The sequence below is a fragment of the Paroedura picta genome, chromosome 12, assembly GCF_049243985.1.
Source record: "Paroedura picta isolate Pp20150507F chromosome 12, Ppicta_v3.0, whole genome shotgun sequence".
Classification (NCBI taxonomy): Eukaryota; Metazoa; Chordata; class Lepidosauria; order Squamata; family Gekkonidae; genus Paroedura; species Paroedura picta.
In genome coordinates, this window is record NC_135380.1 from 11,335,626 (window position 1) to 11,352,655 (window position 17,030).

The window sequence follows — 17,030 nt, forward strand, 5'->3', positions numbered from 1 at the left end:
GGGCAGCTCTCACGCAATAGGGATCTCCAGCCTCTGAGCCTCGGAGGGAGGTGGGGGTCAGGGGTGGGGGACAGAATGGGATTGGCTGGCCACTGGACAGCCAGGCAAGACGGTTGGAGGAGGAGGCACTCAGGGGCGGGACAGCCAACCTGAGCGGGTGTTAAGCACTGAGTGGCACTTAAGCCATGAGATCAGCTCCTCCTCCAAGGCCTTACCAGAAATATTAAGGGTGGGTGGAACAGATGTTAAGTACAGCCCTCCGTGGCTGAACCAAGTTTCTACATGCAGGACATTCCATGACTGAGAGCCTCACTTCACCATTTGAAATGAGCCGGCATAGAATCGTGGTTAAGAGTGTTGGATTATTACGTGGAAGACCCAGGTTCAAATCTCGATTCATGCCAGGGAAGCTCACTGAACATCTTTGGGCCAGCCAGACTCTCTCAGCCTAACTTACATCACAAGATTGTTGTGAGGATAAGATGGAGAAAAGAAAAATGATGTAAGGTGCCTTGGGAAGCCACTTTGGATATTGGTGAGGTATATATTAAATAAACAAACAAACAAACTCTGGAAGAGACAGCTAAGGCAGATCTCTCCTTGAAACATGGCCCCTTCCTAAAATGTACCAGGCTGAATTAGCTCAGCAGCAGATTACAGGATAAACACTTTGAAGTCCTTGGCTTTTGCAGAGATGATTCAACCTTGCAATAACAATGTCTTTGGGTGTCTTGACTGTATAAATAAGTTTTGATTAAGACTGTGTACACTGTACCATTCTCTCCCCCCCCCCAAGGAGTTATCTGGAAGTGATCTATAGATCTTAAACGGAGGTATCCAAAAAAGAGAAAGGCCCTTTGCCCCTGAGAATATTTACAAGAGGAAACTGATGGCAAATACACGCCTCTTACAAACACAGGTGACCCCTACAAAGGTCAGTGGGCTGTTCCGACTGGGCTGGAAAGAGAACAAGGCATTCCTCTATAGTGTGTAAAGGAACCAGAGATCACTTTGCAACTACACAAAAACACAAGTCTCAGTTTGTGTCATGGCGCTATATAGCCATTGAAAAGACATGGGTGGATACATGAGTGGCTACAGAAATCAAAATGAGAAATGAATGCACCCACCCTAGAAAAACATCTTAAGAGCACATGGAATAAAGGTTATTGATGAAACTCTCAAACACAAATGCTGTAGCTAAGCTGGGCAAAAAGAGCAGCTGCCAGACACACTGGGTGGGATCCAGCCTGATGTTTCTGCAGGTGAAAAAGGAAGGAGGAGTCCTCGTTGACCATTCAAAAGGGTTACACTGGGATTCTTGGCACCTGTACATACAAAAGCCAGGTAGGGTAGTGGCTGTAGCATGGAAGGGAATTAGGTGAGACCCAGTGGGAATGGAGGATGCTTCTTAGTTCACATCAGTGCCAACAAAATTTTATTCTTCACTTTATTGATACGGTCATTGACCCGTCAGATTCCAGCATAACATAACATAACATAAGAAAGAAAGGAAAAAATAGTGAATACAAATTCTGGGATAATGCCTCTCTTCTAAGTAAATCCCATGCACAACATCATATGTATAAACTGCATCATCATAATTATAAAAACAAAAGTAAAAGGCCCAATAGATCAGTAGAAAAGCTAGATCATAAAAGATGCATCATTAGCTAGTGCACATTAGCTGTTCAGGTTCACATCAGTACTTTTTCTGGAACATATTCGTCAGTGGGGTATTCTGTCTGCCCACCGAGTGTCAGCTTCGCTGAACAAACTTTCAGGGCTGCATTCAAATCCCCCCATCTCCTATTCACAGATGTCTGTCTGTGCATTCTGCCAGCTAAAGGTTCCCACATCTGGTGAAATAGGGTCTGATCTACAGTACCTTATGCCTCAATAAATGTGTGAATACTGAAGGTGCTGCAAGATTTTATTTTTAAAACATTTTTCAGGATCTGCACAGCAATTCTGGAGTTACATCATTTCAGCAACAGCACAGAAATGCTGTTTATTATCCTTGGGGGACTGAAGCAGTATTGAAGCCATATTAAATAAAAATGCCATGAATCACTTCCTCCCATTTTAAAAACTGTTAACTCCTCCAGAACTAGATGCTCTAGAAAGCGAAGGGCAGATTTAGATGTGTCATTGGTGATGGTCTAAACCAGGGGTGGCCAAACTCTCCAGATGTCCACGAACTACAATTCCCATGAGCCCCTGGTCTAAACAAAGCCCCCCCCCCCCCAAAAAAAGCCACTTCATGGGAAAGTTTGCACCGGGTTGCCACCTGTGCAAAGCAGCTGTCATTGCATGGGTCACAGCCCAGTTTATTTAAGGCATCATATTCAAGTCAAACCTGCAATTGTGAGATCACAGATCATGCCTCAGAGCTCAGCTAAGTCTCACAATCTGCAGCTTTTCCGGCACTTCTAAGGATGGACTTGTGTTTTATCCTGCAGACACAACTTAGGTCTACTGCAGAGAGCCAAACAGCAGAGATGCAAAGTGGTGCAGAGATCATGTATTCTGACGAAGGGTGCTTGCACTCGAAAGCCCACGCCTTGATTAAATCTTTGTTGGTCTTAAAGGTGCTCCTGGACTCTGGTTTTATTGTCCTCTTTAAACAATTACGCAAGTGTTTAGGAAATCTGACTGGGGAGGGGCTGCTTGGCAATCAAGCCCAAATGCAGGAGATGGAGCATCGCTCACAGGTTGCATCTTTCATACAGGAACTGTGGCTGAATCTGCAGGGGTCACATCTCAAACTTCTGACACGAAGGGACCAGGCTGGCTTGCCGCTGCATACACGTGGACCAACTTAAATATGTGCAGTGGCCACAGAGCCTCACATCAGCCGTATTCCTGCCAAGTAACTTTACCTCCAAGAAAACCAACTCATGCATTCCACACCACATCCTTTTTCTTCTCTCCCACCCAATCTTGCCATACCCCATTAAACTAGAAACAGCTCGACAGAAATAACCTTCTATGCCTTCTCTGCAACTCACATATGGATTTTTTAAAAACTTCTGTAAGGGGTGCGGGAAGCCCTTCCAGCTCTACTGGCAACCTAAAAGGAGAAGAAGAGTTGGTTCTTATATGCCGCTTTTCTCTACCTGAAGGAGTCTCCAAGTACCTTCCCTTTCGTCTCTCCACACAGACACCCTGTGAGGGAGGTGAGGCTAAGAGAGCCCTAATGTTACTGCTCAGATAAAACAGCTTTATTATTGCTGTAGCAAGCCCAAGGTTATCCAGCTGGCTGCATGTGGGGGAGCACAGAATCAAACCTGGCTCGCCAGATTAGAAGTCCGCACTCCTAACCACTACACCAAACTGGCTCTATCCTAAACAGCGCTTCACCCTTAATGCTTGAATTCAGTCAAATTGTCTGCCAGCCTCTCTGATTCAAGAAAGATCAAGTGGAGGGATCACTCCTAATTATAAAAATTTATTGCTCCCGGATGAACCTTGCAGCATGAAAGGAGTCAGATACGAGGCAGCTGGCTTTTCCAGAAACACAGAGGTATTATAGCACCTGCTTGCCAGACGCATGCGGGGCTTTCAACCATGCCTAAATTAGCACTAGTTAGCCGGCTTGAAGTACGCAGTCCTTAAAGGAGCCATGCAACAGTGGGTTCATTTTGGAAATGTCCCGATCACTGTTTGAGCAATCAGTAGCATGAGGACTGAGCTGGAAGCAACTGAAGTGAATTCAGATGACTGGAAACCACACCATAGGTCAGGGGTGGGCAAACACCGGCCCTCCTGATGTCCAGCCCACCGGCCCTTGAGAGCCAGTTTGGTGTAGTGGTTAGGAATGCGGACTTCTAATCTGGCGAGCCGGGTTCAATTCTGCACTCCCCCACATGCAGCCAGCTGGGTGACCTTGGGCTCGCCACAGTACTGATAAAACTGTTCTGACCGAGCAGTGATATCAGGGCTCTCTCAGCCTCACCCACCCCACAGGGTGTCTGTTGTGGGGAGATGAAAGGCAACTGTAAGCCACTTTGAGCCTCCTTCGGGTAGAGAAAAGTGGCATATAAGAACCAACTCTTCTTCTTCTTCTTCTTTTATTATTATTATTGTTGTTGTTGTTGTTATTATTATTATTAGATTTATATCCCACCACTCCCTTGCAGTTCGTGGCAGGTAACAGTATCACAAATCCCCATTAAAACCCCATAAAAACAATAATAACATTGCCAATATTACCAGCATGGCAAGAACGGCAGCTCAACGTCCCCTCCCTCCCTCCCACTACTAGTGGGTGGAGAGGAGGTCTTGATGATGTTTTGCTTCGGGTCCGGAACCCGAGTCCCTGGGGGGGCATAGATCTATTCTTCTTCCATGGACTACAATTCCCATGAGCCATGCCTGCCATAGGTGCTCGGCTTGTGTCCCAAATCCTTTCATCCCATCATTAATGTGAGCAAAACCACAGTTTGCCAACCGTGGTGCTTAGACTGAGCAAAGCACTGATGGCAGAAACCATAGCTGATTTCCAAAGCGAAAAGTGAAATCCACATCAAACCACTTGTCCAATGTTCCTCATTCATCAAACTATAACTACTGAAGGGTCACTATGCAAAAGAACTAGAATATACAGATCAAATAAACATGCTGGGGAGGGGGGCTGCCAGAGGAAACAGAAAAGAAGTTCAAGGAAACATCATGATCACTAGTTTGGATTAAACAAGAATGGGGGAAATCAGATTAAAGGCATTGTTAGATACAGATTAGAGAAGGAGCCAGTGGTAGTTTCTGACTAAATGAATTCGGAGTGAGTCATTCTATTTCACTTGTTTCTACTCACCCCAAGATTCATAACGTTCAGCTTCCTACATGTAGAGCAAATCTGAAACAGGGTGGAAAGGAAAGCCATGCCCCTGTCCTTTGCGGCTACAGCTCTGGTCATTCTGGGTTTGCTCACAGGTGTGCCCAGAAGGTTCCTTCAAACAACTGAACTGCAAAATTGTGTGTTCCAGTGAAGAGACGGCAAATATACTACTGTGCCAACAGGAGAAGTGGGGAGAGATAAGCAAATTTAAAGCTGGGAAACAAGACGATCTACATAGCACACAAGAAGAGAATATAGATTTTGGATCTCCCCTCGCAAAGAAAAATCTTTGCATACAGCAAATTAGCACACCCAAGAGTAAAGTTCTGCATAGATCTCATCTCCTTGACAACCTGATTTAAACATGAGACTGGCAAAGCAAAGGGCTTGTTCCATGGACTTAACGCTTCTTTGTTTAAAGTGTACTTCTCCCCCTTGATAGACACCCAGAGTCTTAAAAAAATCCAATCATCTATGGCAGGGGTAGTCAACCTGTGGTCCTCCAGATGATCATGGACTGCAATTCCCATGAGATCCTGCCAGCAAACGCTGGCAGGGGCTCATGGGAATTGTAGTCCATGAACATCTGGAGGACCACAAGTTGACTAACCCTGATCTATGGGATGGGATGATGACCTCTCCACAGACACTCAGGCTACCAGTCACCAGAGAAAGTTGGCTGTGGAATATATCATCTAAATAAGGCCATCTTCCCAATCTCAAGACCCATTTAGCCCGGATCTCCTCTTAAACAAACAGACCTTCCATACCTGGCAGGCAGCTTTTGCTAGAGGAACATCACCCAAGAGCCTCCATCCCTCCTGGAATTGCCCCTGAAACACTTCTGAAATCACACAGTGCTTCCCACTAGTGTCTTATTTATTCATCACAGAGAGGTGAGTTAGGGGTTGGAGGTAGAGAGGTGAATGGGGAGGGAGGAATGCTCTTTTTTCACCTTGCCCTCAGAACATCCACATTCTATTATCCCGTGCATAAATCAACAATGTTTCACTGTGCTTATGAGAACGATGCCACTTCCTTTTGGGTGTGGATGGGAAAGGCTGCCAAGGGACCTTTAAAAAGAATACCAAATGCGTCAAAAATATGAAAACGCACTCGACCCTTGGGCCTCAACGGGTCCGTCAACCGATGTGTGCCAGAACTTGGCAGTAGGCAACGATACCTGTCAACGTGAAGGAGGGTTGGAAGCAAATACCTCTTCCTAGTTCAAAGTCTCCTGAGCTCCTTCTTCAAACCAAGGTGGCCTCTCTCTCCCCTCCCTTGGGTGTCTTCGCAGGGTTCAGCCAATCCCACTTGAGTCAAGGCTGGCTACAAAGAACAGGGAGGGCAACCTTTTGCGACCCCTTTCGCTCCCTCCCGCTTGGAAGTGGGAGCGGGTGTGTGAAATGGACTGCTGAGTTGGCATAGTTGACCACGCCCGAATAGTACCAGTAGCCAAAAAAAAGATTAGATAAAGGATTTCCAACCAGGGTGATATGGACTTTCTCAGAAGTTCGGACGGCCATTGACATCGCTAGGGGTCACTGAAGCCCGATTCCCCTGTCACTCCATGGGCCTAGTCTCTTTCTCCACCATGGAAAGGGTAAATGATTGACTGACTGGCTCCCGCATATGCAGAATTTGAAAATCCTACAAGCACTTCCAAAGCGGGAGACAAAATATATAGGAAAATATATGGCTGACACCAACCCCCATCTTCTATATCAGGCTTTCTCTACCAGGGTTGGAGCTGCATTTGATTCCCCTTTCCTCCGCCACTTGCAGCTGGTTGTGTGACCTTCAGCTAATCACCGTTCTGCTATACCTGTTCTCAATGAGCAGTTCTGTCAAAGCTTTCTGAGCCCCACCAACCCTGTGAGGTGTCTGTTGTGGGGAGAGGAAGGGAAGGCAATTGTAAGCTGCTTTGAGACACCTTCAGGTAGTGAAAAGCAGGGTATAAGTACCAACTCATCTTCTTCTTCGTCTTTTTCCTTAAAATTTCTTTGGGACAGGACATGCTGGATGTGACTTGGCTCTTCCAACCACCCCAAAGCTACCTGAGCCCAGAAGCAGCTCTTCAGGTGGCCAATTTGGACAGCAACTATTTGGCCTTCCTGCATTCGAAAACAGGAATGGAGGAACGGCACAGTTAATAGAATGTTTTGCTGTGCCGGGCTTTATTCTTCATTTTTGTTTTAACGGAAGGTTTGGACAAAACAACAGAAATTATGCTGGAAGTGAGACAGAAGGGAGCACAGGATCCTCAGCCCCTGCAGTTGTCAAAGTCCAACAGGTTTTCTGTAGGCAAAGCTGAAAACACACAGCAGGAGGGGGAAGCCACAGGCATGAGCAATAGCTATGTAGGTGCCGTAGGCTTTTGTATTTCGGCTGCCTTCCCATCCAAGCCTCGCAAGAGTTTAACGACAGCCTGTCCTTGCAAGCAGCATGCCCCTTGCTCCCTGCATGACAGCCCACCTCTACAGGTAACATTCAATCACATCCCTCAGCCCCGACAGATAATGGCAGCCAATTTGAGTGTGAGGGTCTTTCAAGTGACTTAATCTTTTAAGGAGAGAGTGAGAGGATAAGAACAAGCGCACGGCGCAGTCTGCAGGGGGCAAACTCAGAATAATACAGGGAACAGGAGCCGGTGGAAATTTTTTAGGCTGATACATAGAACAGCAGGTGTCCTGACAGCAAGACATGGATGAAATCCCTACAGGGGTGGAGAGATGCACAACTGTATCCATGCCGGCTGGCTGCCGAAATCCAAATGGTAAAATTCAGGTATTACAGACTGGTATAATCGGAAAACCAATTACAGGCTTTGCAGGAAAGGGCATTTTGGAAGAAGACAATTACAGAGACTTAACAAGACAGTGCAGCAGCAGACTTTTTGATGCTCTGTATAGCCATTACTGAACTTTTCCAGCAGGGAGATATTTTCACACCCAGCTTCCAAAAAGCCCCAGCATTCCAGAGCACCAGGCCTTTTTTTTTGGGGGGGGGGGGCAACAAATCTGTTCAAAATCTGTTTTTAAAATTGCTTCTCACCTCTCTTCCCTTGGTTCCTCCATACTATTCTAAGTCTGTGGGTCAGTAATCACTTTTGTGGGCTAGTAACATCTACATTCTTAGCAGGACGGTTTCCAGAACATACCCGACATTTCCTATGATATTGCTGGGCTCTGTTTTACACAAGCCTGAAAAGGTTTTATGCAGACATCTACTTGACCTTCCTTCTCTGGTAAGACTAAAGCATGACTGGCCTGTTTCAAGCTTCCCAAAAGTGCCCGGGCTCTGTACCAATTAAAACAGTCCTTCACCATTATTCTGTTTCGACCTCATGAGCTATCGTTTTATAGCAACAATGGCAACAACAACAAAAAAAAAGCCAATGAACTATTTGCAATCTTTAACAGTGGGTTCGCTGTTAAAATAAAAGCCGAAGGGCTTAGTGGGCGGAGAGTGGGCATGGCCTGTCTGAGGCAGGGCCTAATCAGGATGCATGACGCACATCCCAATTGGGCCCTGCCTAGGACAGGCCATTCCCACTCAGGACTTTGGCCCAATCAGTGGGTCCACAGTCCTGGCAGGCCCGTCCTTCCAGCCCAGCCAGGGGCTTTCTGTCAGCATTGCTGGCAGTTTGCCCCTGGATGCCCCCAAGGACACATGTAAGTGCCCTGGGGGTGGGGGCCTCCATTGCTGTTGGAGGAGGGAGGCTGTCCTTCCTTCCTTCCTTCCTTCCTTCCTTCCTTCCTTCATTCCTTCCTTCCTTCCTTCCTTGCCTGCCTGCCTTTTCTTTCTTTCTTTCTTTCTTTCTTTCTTTCTTTCTTTCTTTCTTTCTTTCTTTCTTTCTTTCTTTCTTTCTTTCTTTCTTTCTTTCTTTCTTTCTTTCTTTCTTTCTTTCTTTCTTTCTTTCTTTCTTTCTTTCTCTTCTTCTTTCTTTCTTTCTTTCTGTCTGTCTGTCTGTCTGTCTGTCTGTCTGTCTGTCTGTCTGTCTGTCTGTCTGTCTGTCTGTCTGTCAGTCTGTCCGTCCGTCCGTCTGTCTGTCCGTCCATCTGTCCGTCCGTCCGTCCGTCTCCCCCCTCCACTACCCCGCTAGCGCCCGCTGAATTCCTGAAGGCAGTAGGCTTTTTTACTAGTAAATTATATTTTACTACAGGAGACTAATGCTCTGAACTGAGTAAGCTGTAGGCCGGTACATTGTTGTTGTTAGTTGCAAAGTCGTGTCCGACCCATCGCGACCCCACGGACAATGATCCTCCAGGCCTTCCTGTCCTCTACCATTCCCCAGAGTCCATTTAAGTTTGCACCGACTGCTTCAGTGACTCCATCCAGCCACCTCATTCAGACCACTGGCCTATCCAAATCAGTATTTTCAACTCAGAGTGGCAGCAGCTGTTCGGAGGCTTAGGCAGAGTTCTTTCACATCGCTTACTTTTAACTGGAGGTGATGGGGATTGAACTTGTGACATTCTGCATGCCAAACAGATGCCCTAGCATGGAGTGTCCAGGGTCAGCGGTGTGTACCCCTCCCCCAAGCTTCTTGGGTCTTGGCAGCTGCCCAGCAATGGACAACTGTTTTGTGCCTGCAGGACAGAACTCTGATTTCATCCCTGTACTGCACCAAGAATATTGTATGTGACATCGATTATGAGAATGGTCCCTTACTGCATCTCTCCTTATTACCGTATTCATGAGGCAAATAGAGAATTGTGTGGCCTGTTGCGGCAACAAGAGGACTGGCGTCATTGTTCTCATTAACTGATCTCTGGCTCTAGGCCAATAAAATCCACTGACCCTTCTACCAGCATTTCAGCAGCTTCCAAAAGCATCAGAACATTTCATAATGTGAAAAGAAAATGTGCTTCAGGAGGTCATTCGTGCTTTTATACCCAAGGCTAGTGGAGAGTATGTTTCGGTGATTCATCGTTATGAGAGTGAGAAGAGTTCAACGCTTAGCATTTCCTTCTGCCATCTAACCCATTTCTTAACATGACTTTGGCATCAAGTTTCACTTCTTTACAATGCTGATGGGGATCATTCCCCAGTCATTGGTAGCTTTCATTTTTTGAAGGGCAGGTCACACTTACTAGTGTGGTCTGGCTAACCATATTCAGCATTAATTTCTCAATAGTGGTTTCTAGATTTTGTTGATAGGGCTGTGGTTTCTATACAAAGGGGGGAGGTAGACAACAACATATAAATCCAAGTCAGATTTTTTAAAATGATAAACTTCGAATGTCAAGAAACAACAGAAGGTTTAAGAAGCAGTAGACAAAAACAGCTACAATCGTTCCAGATCTGGAACCTACCAAGTTGCAAGAATGAGACGGGAAGTCATGCGACTCTGATAAGAACCTTATGACCTTGTAGTATCAAGCCTAGGACTGTGGGTAGAAGGCAAAATGGTCCAAGAATAGATACAAAAGCCTAGAGGTATACTGTAGTGAGGAAGAGGCCAAAAGTCAGAACCAGGGAGCAGTCCTCTACACCAGGGGTAGTCAACCTGTGGTCCTCCAGATGTTCATGGACTACAATTCCCATGAGCCCCTGCCAGCAAATGCCTGAGTATTTTCATCTTGCTGTCTTGCTGCTACCCCTCAAAATGGATGCAAAGAGATGCAGAGAAGACATCACATACAGTTGCTCTTCATGCTTGTGCAACAGGTGCAGATCCTTCCAACAGGCAAAGGGAAGACAGCACCTGTGCAGGGGCTTGCAACCCAGCGGCTAGGTCCAGCTCCATTGAATGAAATCCATGGAATTTAAACAGCAGATTAAATTCAGCAAGCCTTGTGATTGGCAGTGAAGATTTTGAAACCAAAACAAAACATTGCTTTGGCAAAAGCTGCCACCGTAGAACAAGGCTCTCCATTGGGAACTGAAGATAAGCTGCAGCAGCCATTTTTGTGGCTGGCTCCACCTCCTGAAGCAACCATTTTGTGGCCGCATCCTGCACATTGTGTTGGCACTCCAAAGGTGCCCATAGACTCAAAAAGGCTTAGGAGCCCAGATATATACAAACAACCAGAATTTACACAGTGTAAACAGATCTGGAAGACTTGACAGAACATGTTCTCATTCTTTTAAAAAGACTATTCCAAAGCACGATCAATTTATTCATAAATACAGCTAAATTTTTATCCTTCTCTTTGTTTGAGTGATTGCAATGCCTTAATTAAAGCACTTTGTTTTTGTGTGTGTTTTAAATGCTGGATGCCATTTTGTGAAGAGGCATTTCTCAAGATAAATAAGAGATGAATTAGAACCTACGTGCTACAGGTTAACTCTGTTTAAAAGGACACTGGAAGAATAGTTTCCATGGCCTTTTATGTAGCAGGAAACTGGCAGAGAACAGAGTGAGAGCAGCGCCGAAATCCATTCCCCAGCACAATGAAATTGTGCAATAAGCAGCAGGTGACCAAACACACTTATACCTGCTTTCGACACCCAGTTGCACAACTGACCTCATTACTTGTACGTAAGCATCAGGTTATGAAATGGGGAGTCCTGTGTTAGAATTCTGGGAATCTTTTCAATGATGCATAAAGATACAAATCATCAAGAGTCTGTGGCACCAGTGCATCCACTTTACAGACTTTGACATATAACTTCAATTTCCATTACCATTTTAAATCAATAAGAAGTACTGCTAATCAATGCTATGGACAAAAACTGGAGTAGAAAGCAGGGCAAGAGCCAGCTTGGTGTTGTGGTTAGAAGTGCCAACTTCTAATCTGGCGAGCTGGGTTTGATTCCCCGCTCCGCCACATGCAGTCTGCTGGGTGACCTTGAGCTCGCCACAGCACCAATAAAGCTGTTCTGACCAAGCAGTGATATCTGGGCTCTCTCAGCCTCACCCACCTCACAGGGTGTCTGTTGTGGGGAGCGGAAAGGAAAGGTGACTGTAAGCCACTTTGAGACTCCTTCGGGTAGAGAAAAACAGCATATAAGAACCAATTCTTCTTCTTCTTCAGTAATATCAGGGCTCTCTCAGCCTCACCTCCCTCACAGAGTGTTTTTTGTGGGTAGATGATAGGGAAGGCAAATGTAAGCTGCGTTGAGATTCCTTTGGGTAGAGAAAAGCGGCATATAAGAACCAACTCTTCTTCTTCTTCAAACCCTCCAGCGCTCAAAGAGGGAGGTTTACTTCCTTCCATCATTTGCTCTCCTTCTTCCAAAGCTCCTGCCTCAATGCCTCCTGCCCATCTTTTCTGCCACTCCCAGTTTCCCCAGCGTTTTCTGAATCATTTGAAGAGCTATGAACATGGAGATTTACAAACGATACATTTATAAGGTGTTCTTACAAGCGACATCACTCTCTTGCATATAAGAACCAACTCTTCTTCTTCTTGCACCTCAGAAACAACTGTCATTAAGGTGATAATAGATGCAACTTCAGGGTATAGGACTGTAGAGGCAACTAGCCTGGACGGAAGACGCTAGAAATGTACTGCTGACATTTCTTTCTGCAGAGCATAAGGCAGCAGAGGCATTTGGATTCTCAAGCTGTCTCCCCTTCAGGCACTGAACCCACCCACAATTGCAAAGCTTGACTGGTTTTCAGGACCACGAGGGATGTTTCATGTTAAGAAAAATCGAACACCAGTGGGGTCAGAGCAGCCAGATGAACTACCGAACCCTAACTTCACGAGAGGCCTTGAAATGTCAGCGCTGCAGGCTTCCCTCCTCTCTCCCTCTTAGCATGGACAAAAGCAAAGAACACATCATTCAATATCAAAGTTCTGTGTGCTGCAAAGTCTCACTCTGACCTCAAATTGCTTACTGCCTGTTGCATGCTGGAAGGTGACGCACAGTGCACAAACATTACCAAGACATTTAGAAAAAAGAGCAGCTAAAGAAGCAAGGTGTGGTGTCTCGCTGTTGTAGCATCTGCTCCTTTGCCCCCAAACTGATCTTTCTGATAAAATTCCTTCCCCCCCCCCTGCAGGAAATGTAATTGTTTTAACTACAACCACAATGGAAACTATGATCAACAGCACCCATTGGGAGGACACACAGACACACTTTCTCCAATCGCCAGCCTCCAAATCGCAGCTGCCCACCCTGTATTCAAAGCACCTACCCTTGACACAGATTCTTTGGTATTCTTTCCCCTCCCCCCATATCTAATGTTCCTTTACTGCTAAGGTTACTGCTTGCATTATCTAGCGCTGAGTTGGCCTCTGGGCTTTTTGCTCTCACTAGATTTTGAAGGGGGAGGGGGAATTCTGCAGAAGATGCCTGGAGCTGCAATATCCATCCTGCACCAGAGCACGTTTCTTGAGCACGAGAGCGACCACCTAAAAAAAGAGGCGGCTTCTTACCTCGAGGACACTGTGGTTTTCGTCCGCCTCGTCCATGATTTCAAACGTTTCCCCGGATTCTAAACTACACCAGCAGAATGGGAAGGTAGCAGCTCCTGTTTGATTAATTAGGCTTTTTTCATTATTGTTTCCTGACACAACCGAATGAGCTTTCCCACCACCACCATTTAAGTTCACCAAGAAGGATCAAAGTTTGCTAAGCAAGTCGTATTCAAATTGTGTGGCTGGCCTGTTACCAATGGCAAACCCCTAAAAATCCAAGAAGGAAGAATATACAGCCAAGGAAATGCCATCTAAAGGTTTGCATCAGAAGAGATGCTGGTGATCTTTACATCTCTGTAACATCCTTGGAGGCAGAGAGGGAAAGAGAACTGGAATAGGCAGAAGGTAAATGGGAAAATTTCCCTCCCCTGGCAATTTTCCCTCCCTCCTCTTGAACCTGATACTATTAGAAATGTATTTATTATATGTATATATATACTGCCCTCCATGAAGGAATGGGAGCTCCAATGATGAATCTACAAATTCTTCTCTAACTTTAAAATCAGAGTCCAGTAGCACCTTTAAGACCAGCAAAGATTTATTCAAGGCGTGAGCTTTCGAGTGCAAGCACTCTTCCTCAGAAACGCCTTGAATAAATCTTTGTTGGTCTTAAAGGTGCTCCTGGACTCTGATTTTATTGTGCTACTTCAGAACAACACGGCTACCCATTTGAATCTTCTCTAACTTTGTTTAAAGTCCGCTTCCCCACCCCCATATCATTCTGTACAAGAGCAACCAAACTTTACCCACTATTTATCTGATTGGCCAGATGGGACTTCTGTCTTCTATCTAGATCAGGGGTAGTCAAACTGCGGCCCTCCAGATGTCCATGGACTACAATTTCCAGGAGCCCCCTGCCAGCGAATGCTGGCAGGGGCTCCTGGGAATTGTAGTCCATGGACATCTAGAGGGCCGCAGTTTGACTACCCCTGATCTAGATCATCAAAATACATTTGTAAACATGCACAGGATTCCCCAATGCACATGCAATTTCATTTCAAGAATCTGGACAATGCAGCTTTGGTCATCCCACAACAGAGACCTCTTTATAGGTCACAATCACTACCAGTATTGTATTAACACATCATCTTCTACTGCGTTTGTCCTTAGCTGGGACACAGTAATGATTAGCAGTCTAAGGCACAGGATCATGGGAGATCCATCCCTGGCTACGACAGCTTCCAGGAATGAACAAACCCATCTTTCATGACTGTATATTCTCTTTATATCAGTGAACACCCATCAAAACCTCTTGAAGCGGTAGATTAACTGTACGTCGCATGAAGTAGGGCATTTGGGTGGGGCAAGGTTTTCATCTGCTTTCATAGGTCAAATATCAGATTTTCCCAGCCACACCTGTAAAGTGTAACAACACCCTACATTCCCACCCCCCCCACCCCAGAAAGGAGAAGAACATCAAGACCCTGTAGCCTCCAAGTTGCTTGGTAATCATAAGTTTGTGAGAGCAAACTGGAAGCCTACAGCCCCCAAAGGCATTCTTCCTAGAAGCCCTATCGATGGTAAATCAAAATTTAACCATTTGTACCAAAAAAGCAGTTTTCACACTATAAGGTGGGGGCAAAGCGGCTCACACTTGAATGTTATGGCTCTCTTTTTGGATTTCATTCTCAATTCCCAAGCAGTGCCTGTGCTCAGGTGCAGAATAACAGCAAAACTGTAACAGTTAGTTGTTATTATTACCAGTTATGGGGAGGCAACATGTATAACAATACACACTTCTAGACTCTGGGACAGAGAAGAGCCTGGCCCCCACTGGAATCATCATGTTAGGTCCCCTGATTCCAATACATGCTAATGTCCCTCCATCCCATAAATTCGTCATTGATCCTCGGTTTGCAAAGCTCCCACTCAATCCTTTGCGTGCACAAAGTTCCCATCCTCTTCCTAACCGTGCACCTCCCATACACCTCAGTGGGCCACTTACACACACAGCGTTCTTACCTTACCTGAAGCTTCCCTCGCTGTGCTAATGCTGAGACGATGCCCTGTTTAATCTGTGCGCAGGTGTGTTCCGGGCGCCACAGCTACACTCACAGTCCTGCTGGATACCACTCTCTCCTGTGTTTTGTCAGCGTTGCCTTGTTTACAGCAGCAGTCTTTGCACCGGGAGTCATCGGCTGGGGAAAAATTTCACAGCCGAGGGACTCCAAGCGCAGAGATTCACAGCAGCAACGCAAAAAAAAAAAAAAAAAAAAGCTGTTTGCGGACGCAGCTGCTGCAGAAATGTTTGTAATGGCCAGAGGTATGCTAATACCTGTAGTATCTTGACCAGTGATCTGGGGATGTAGTAAATCAGTGGGCTGCAAACTTTAACTGGCGTGGCTGGATTACGAAAGCCGCAGGTAGAGGAAAGGGGGAAAACACTGCAGGAAATTCTTGAAGAGCTGCAGTTTCTAAGAAGACCACAAAGACCTTTTTGCACCTCTCTTTCCCTTGAAAGGGACTTGGTGCGCTTAAAAGTGGGTTTTCCTTCTCGCTGGAATGCAGGTCAACAGAGCACTGGCCACTAGGGACTTCATTTAAAGTACCCCATGTCACACTGCACTCAAAATTATAGGTTGTTTATTATCCCACCCCCCCAACCATAGCAACAGGACTATCAAAAACAACAAAACGTGAATTTCAGCAGAAGTCGAATCAGACATGGATCTGCTCCAGTACAGTACCTTCCCCTGTTGTAAGGCTTTGAACTTGTATACTTCCCAAGGCATTTTTGCTTCCAATGTGTAATAAGGTTCATATACCATTTATTTATTTACTAGGGGCCAAACCCGTTGCATTCGGGAATACAATGAGTACTAGATTGGGAAGGTAGAGTGGAAGAATTCTGCGGAAGGCCTCTTCCTCCCCACCAAGACCTGGAAAGGCTGAAGGCTGGAGGTCCCTTGGGCAGGGAACTCACCAGCAGGGGCAGTTCTCACTCAGCAGGGATCTGCAGCCTCCGAGCCTCGGGGGGAAGTGGAAGGAGGAGGGAGTGGTCAGATAGCAACCCTGGACTTCCTTGGTGGCCTCCCATCCAAGAACTAACCGAAACTCAGGTGTAGCATGATGATTTTTGGCAATTCAGAGCATTAGTGAATGAGAATTCCTGTCCACAGACAACATATTTGCAAAGATATGTGCATTGATTAAATATGACTGATTTTGCCAACCATTAATATGCTATTACTGCATGTATTCTCCACTAGCTCGAGAATACTTAGTACTTCTTAGTACTGGGTATGCTCACAGTTTCCCTTGAACACATGAAGTTGCCTGATTTTTAATCAAGGACAGTACTGTCCATTCAGACTGGCAGCTGGCTCAGGCAGAGGTCTTTCACATACCTGGTAGTATCAACCGGAGATGCCCAGGAGTGAACCTGGGACCAGGGAGATGCCCCATTACTAAACCATGGCCCCTTTCTTGTAGAAAACTAAGGAAAATATCACAATTTGATATGGTAACTGACTGTAGAAATGTTTTATGTTGTCAAAGCTGTTAAATAAGTTTAGGCTTGATCAGAAAGTCAGTATTACAGATATGTTGATTCCCGTCCAAAAAAAACCTGACATCTACTAGGAGGCTTCCTTGGGAGGTGGTGAGTTCTCCATCTTTGGAGATTTTTAAACATAGGCTGGATAGCCATCTGACGGAGAGGCTGATTCTGTGAAGGTTCAACGGGGTGGCAGGTTACAGTGGATGAGCGACAGGGATGTGGGTGTCCTGCATGGTGCAGGGAATTGGACTAGATGGCCCATGAGGTCCCTTCCAACCCTACTATTCTATGATTCAATGATTCTTCCCTCGCTTTA

General features: G+C 45.8%; 1 protein-coding gene across 12 annotated transcripts in view; it reads right to left on the reverse strand.

Moving 5' to 3' along the window:
- Positions 1-17,030, reverse strand: part of ST3GAL4 (ST3 beta-galactoside alpha-2,3-sialyltransferase 4) — a 134,293-nt gene that overhangs the window by 26,693 nt on the left and 90,570 nt on the right. For 6 of the 12 annotated variants that reach the window (XM_077306908.1, XM_077306909.1, XM_077306916.1 and 3 more), the window contains one exon: positions 13,174-13,268. The exons of 2 other annotated variants lie outside the window; for them this stretch is intronic. In XM_077306908.1, the coding sequence (XP_077163023.1) occupies positions 13,174-13,209 (36 nt within the window). In that variant the 5' untranslated portion in view covers positions 13,210-13,268. Of the gene's footprint in view, positions 1-4,816; positions 4,962-13,173; positions 13,269-15,177; positions 15,393-17,030 lie in introns of those variants that run through there. 4 more of the 12 variants (XM_077306915.1, XM_077306914.1, XM_077306906.1 and 1 more) reach the window with 4 other exon arrangements.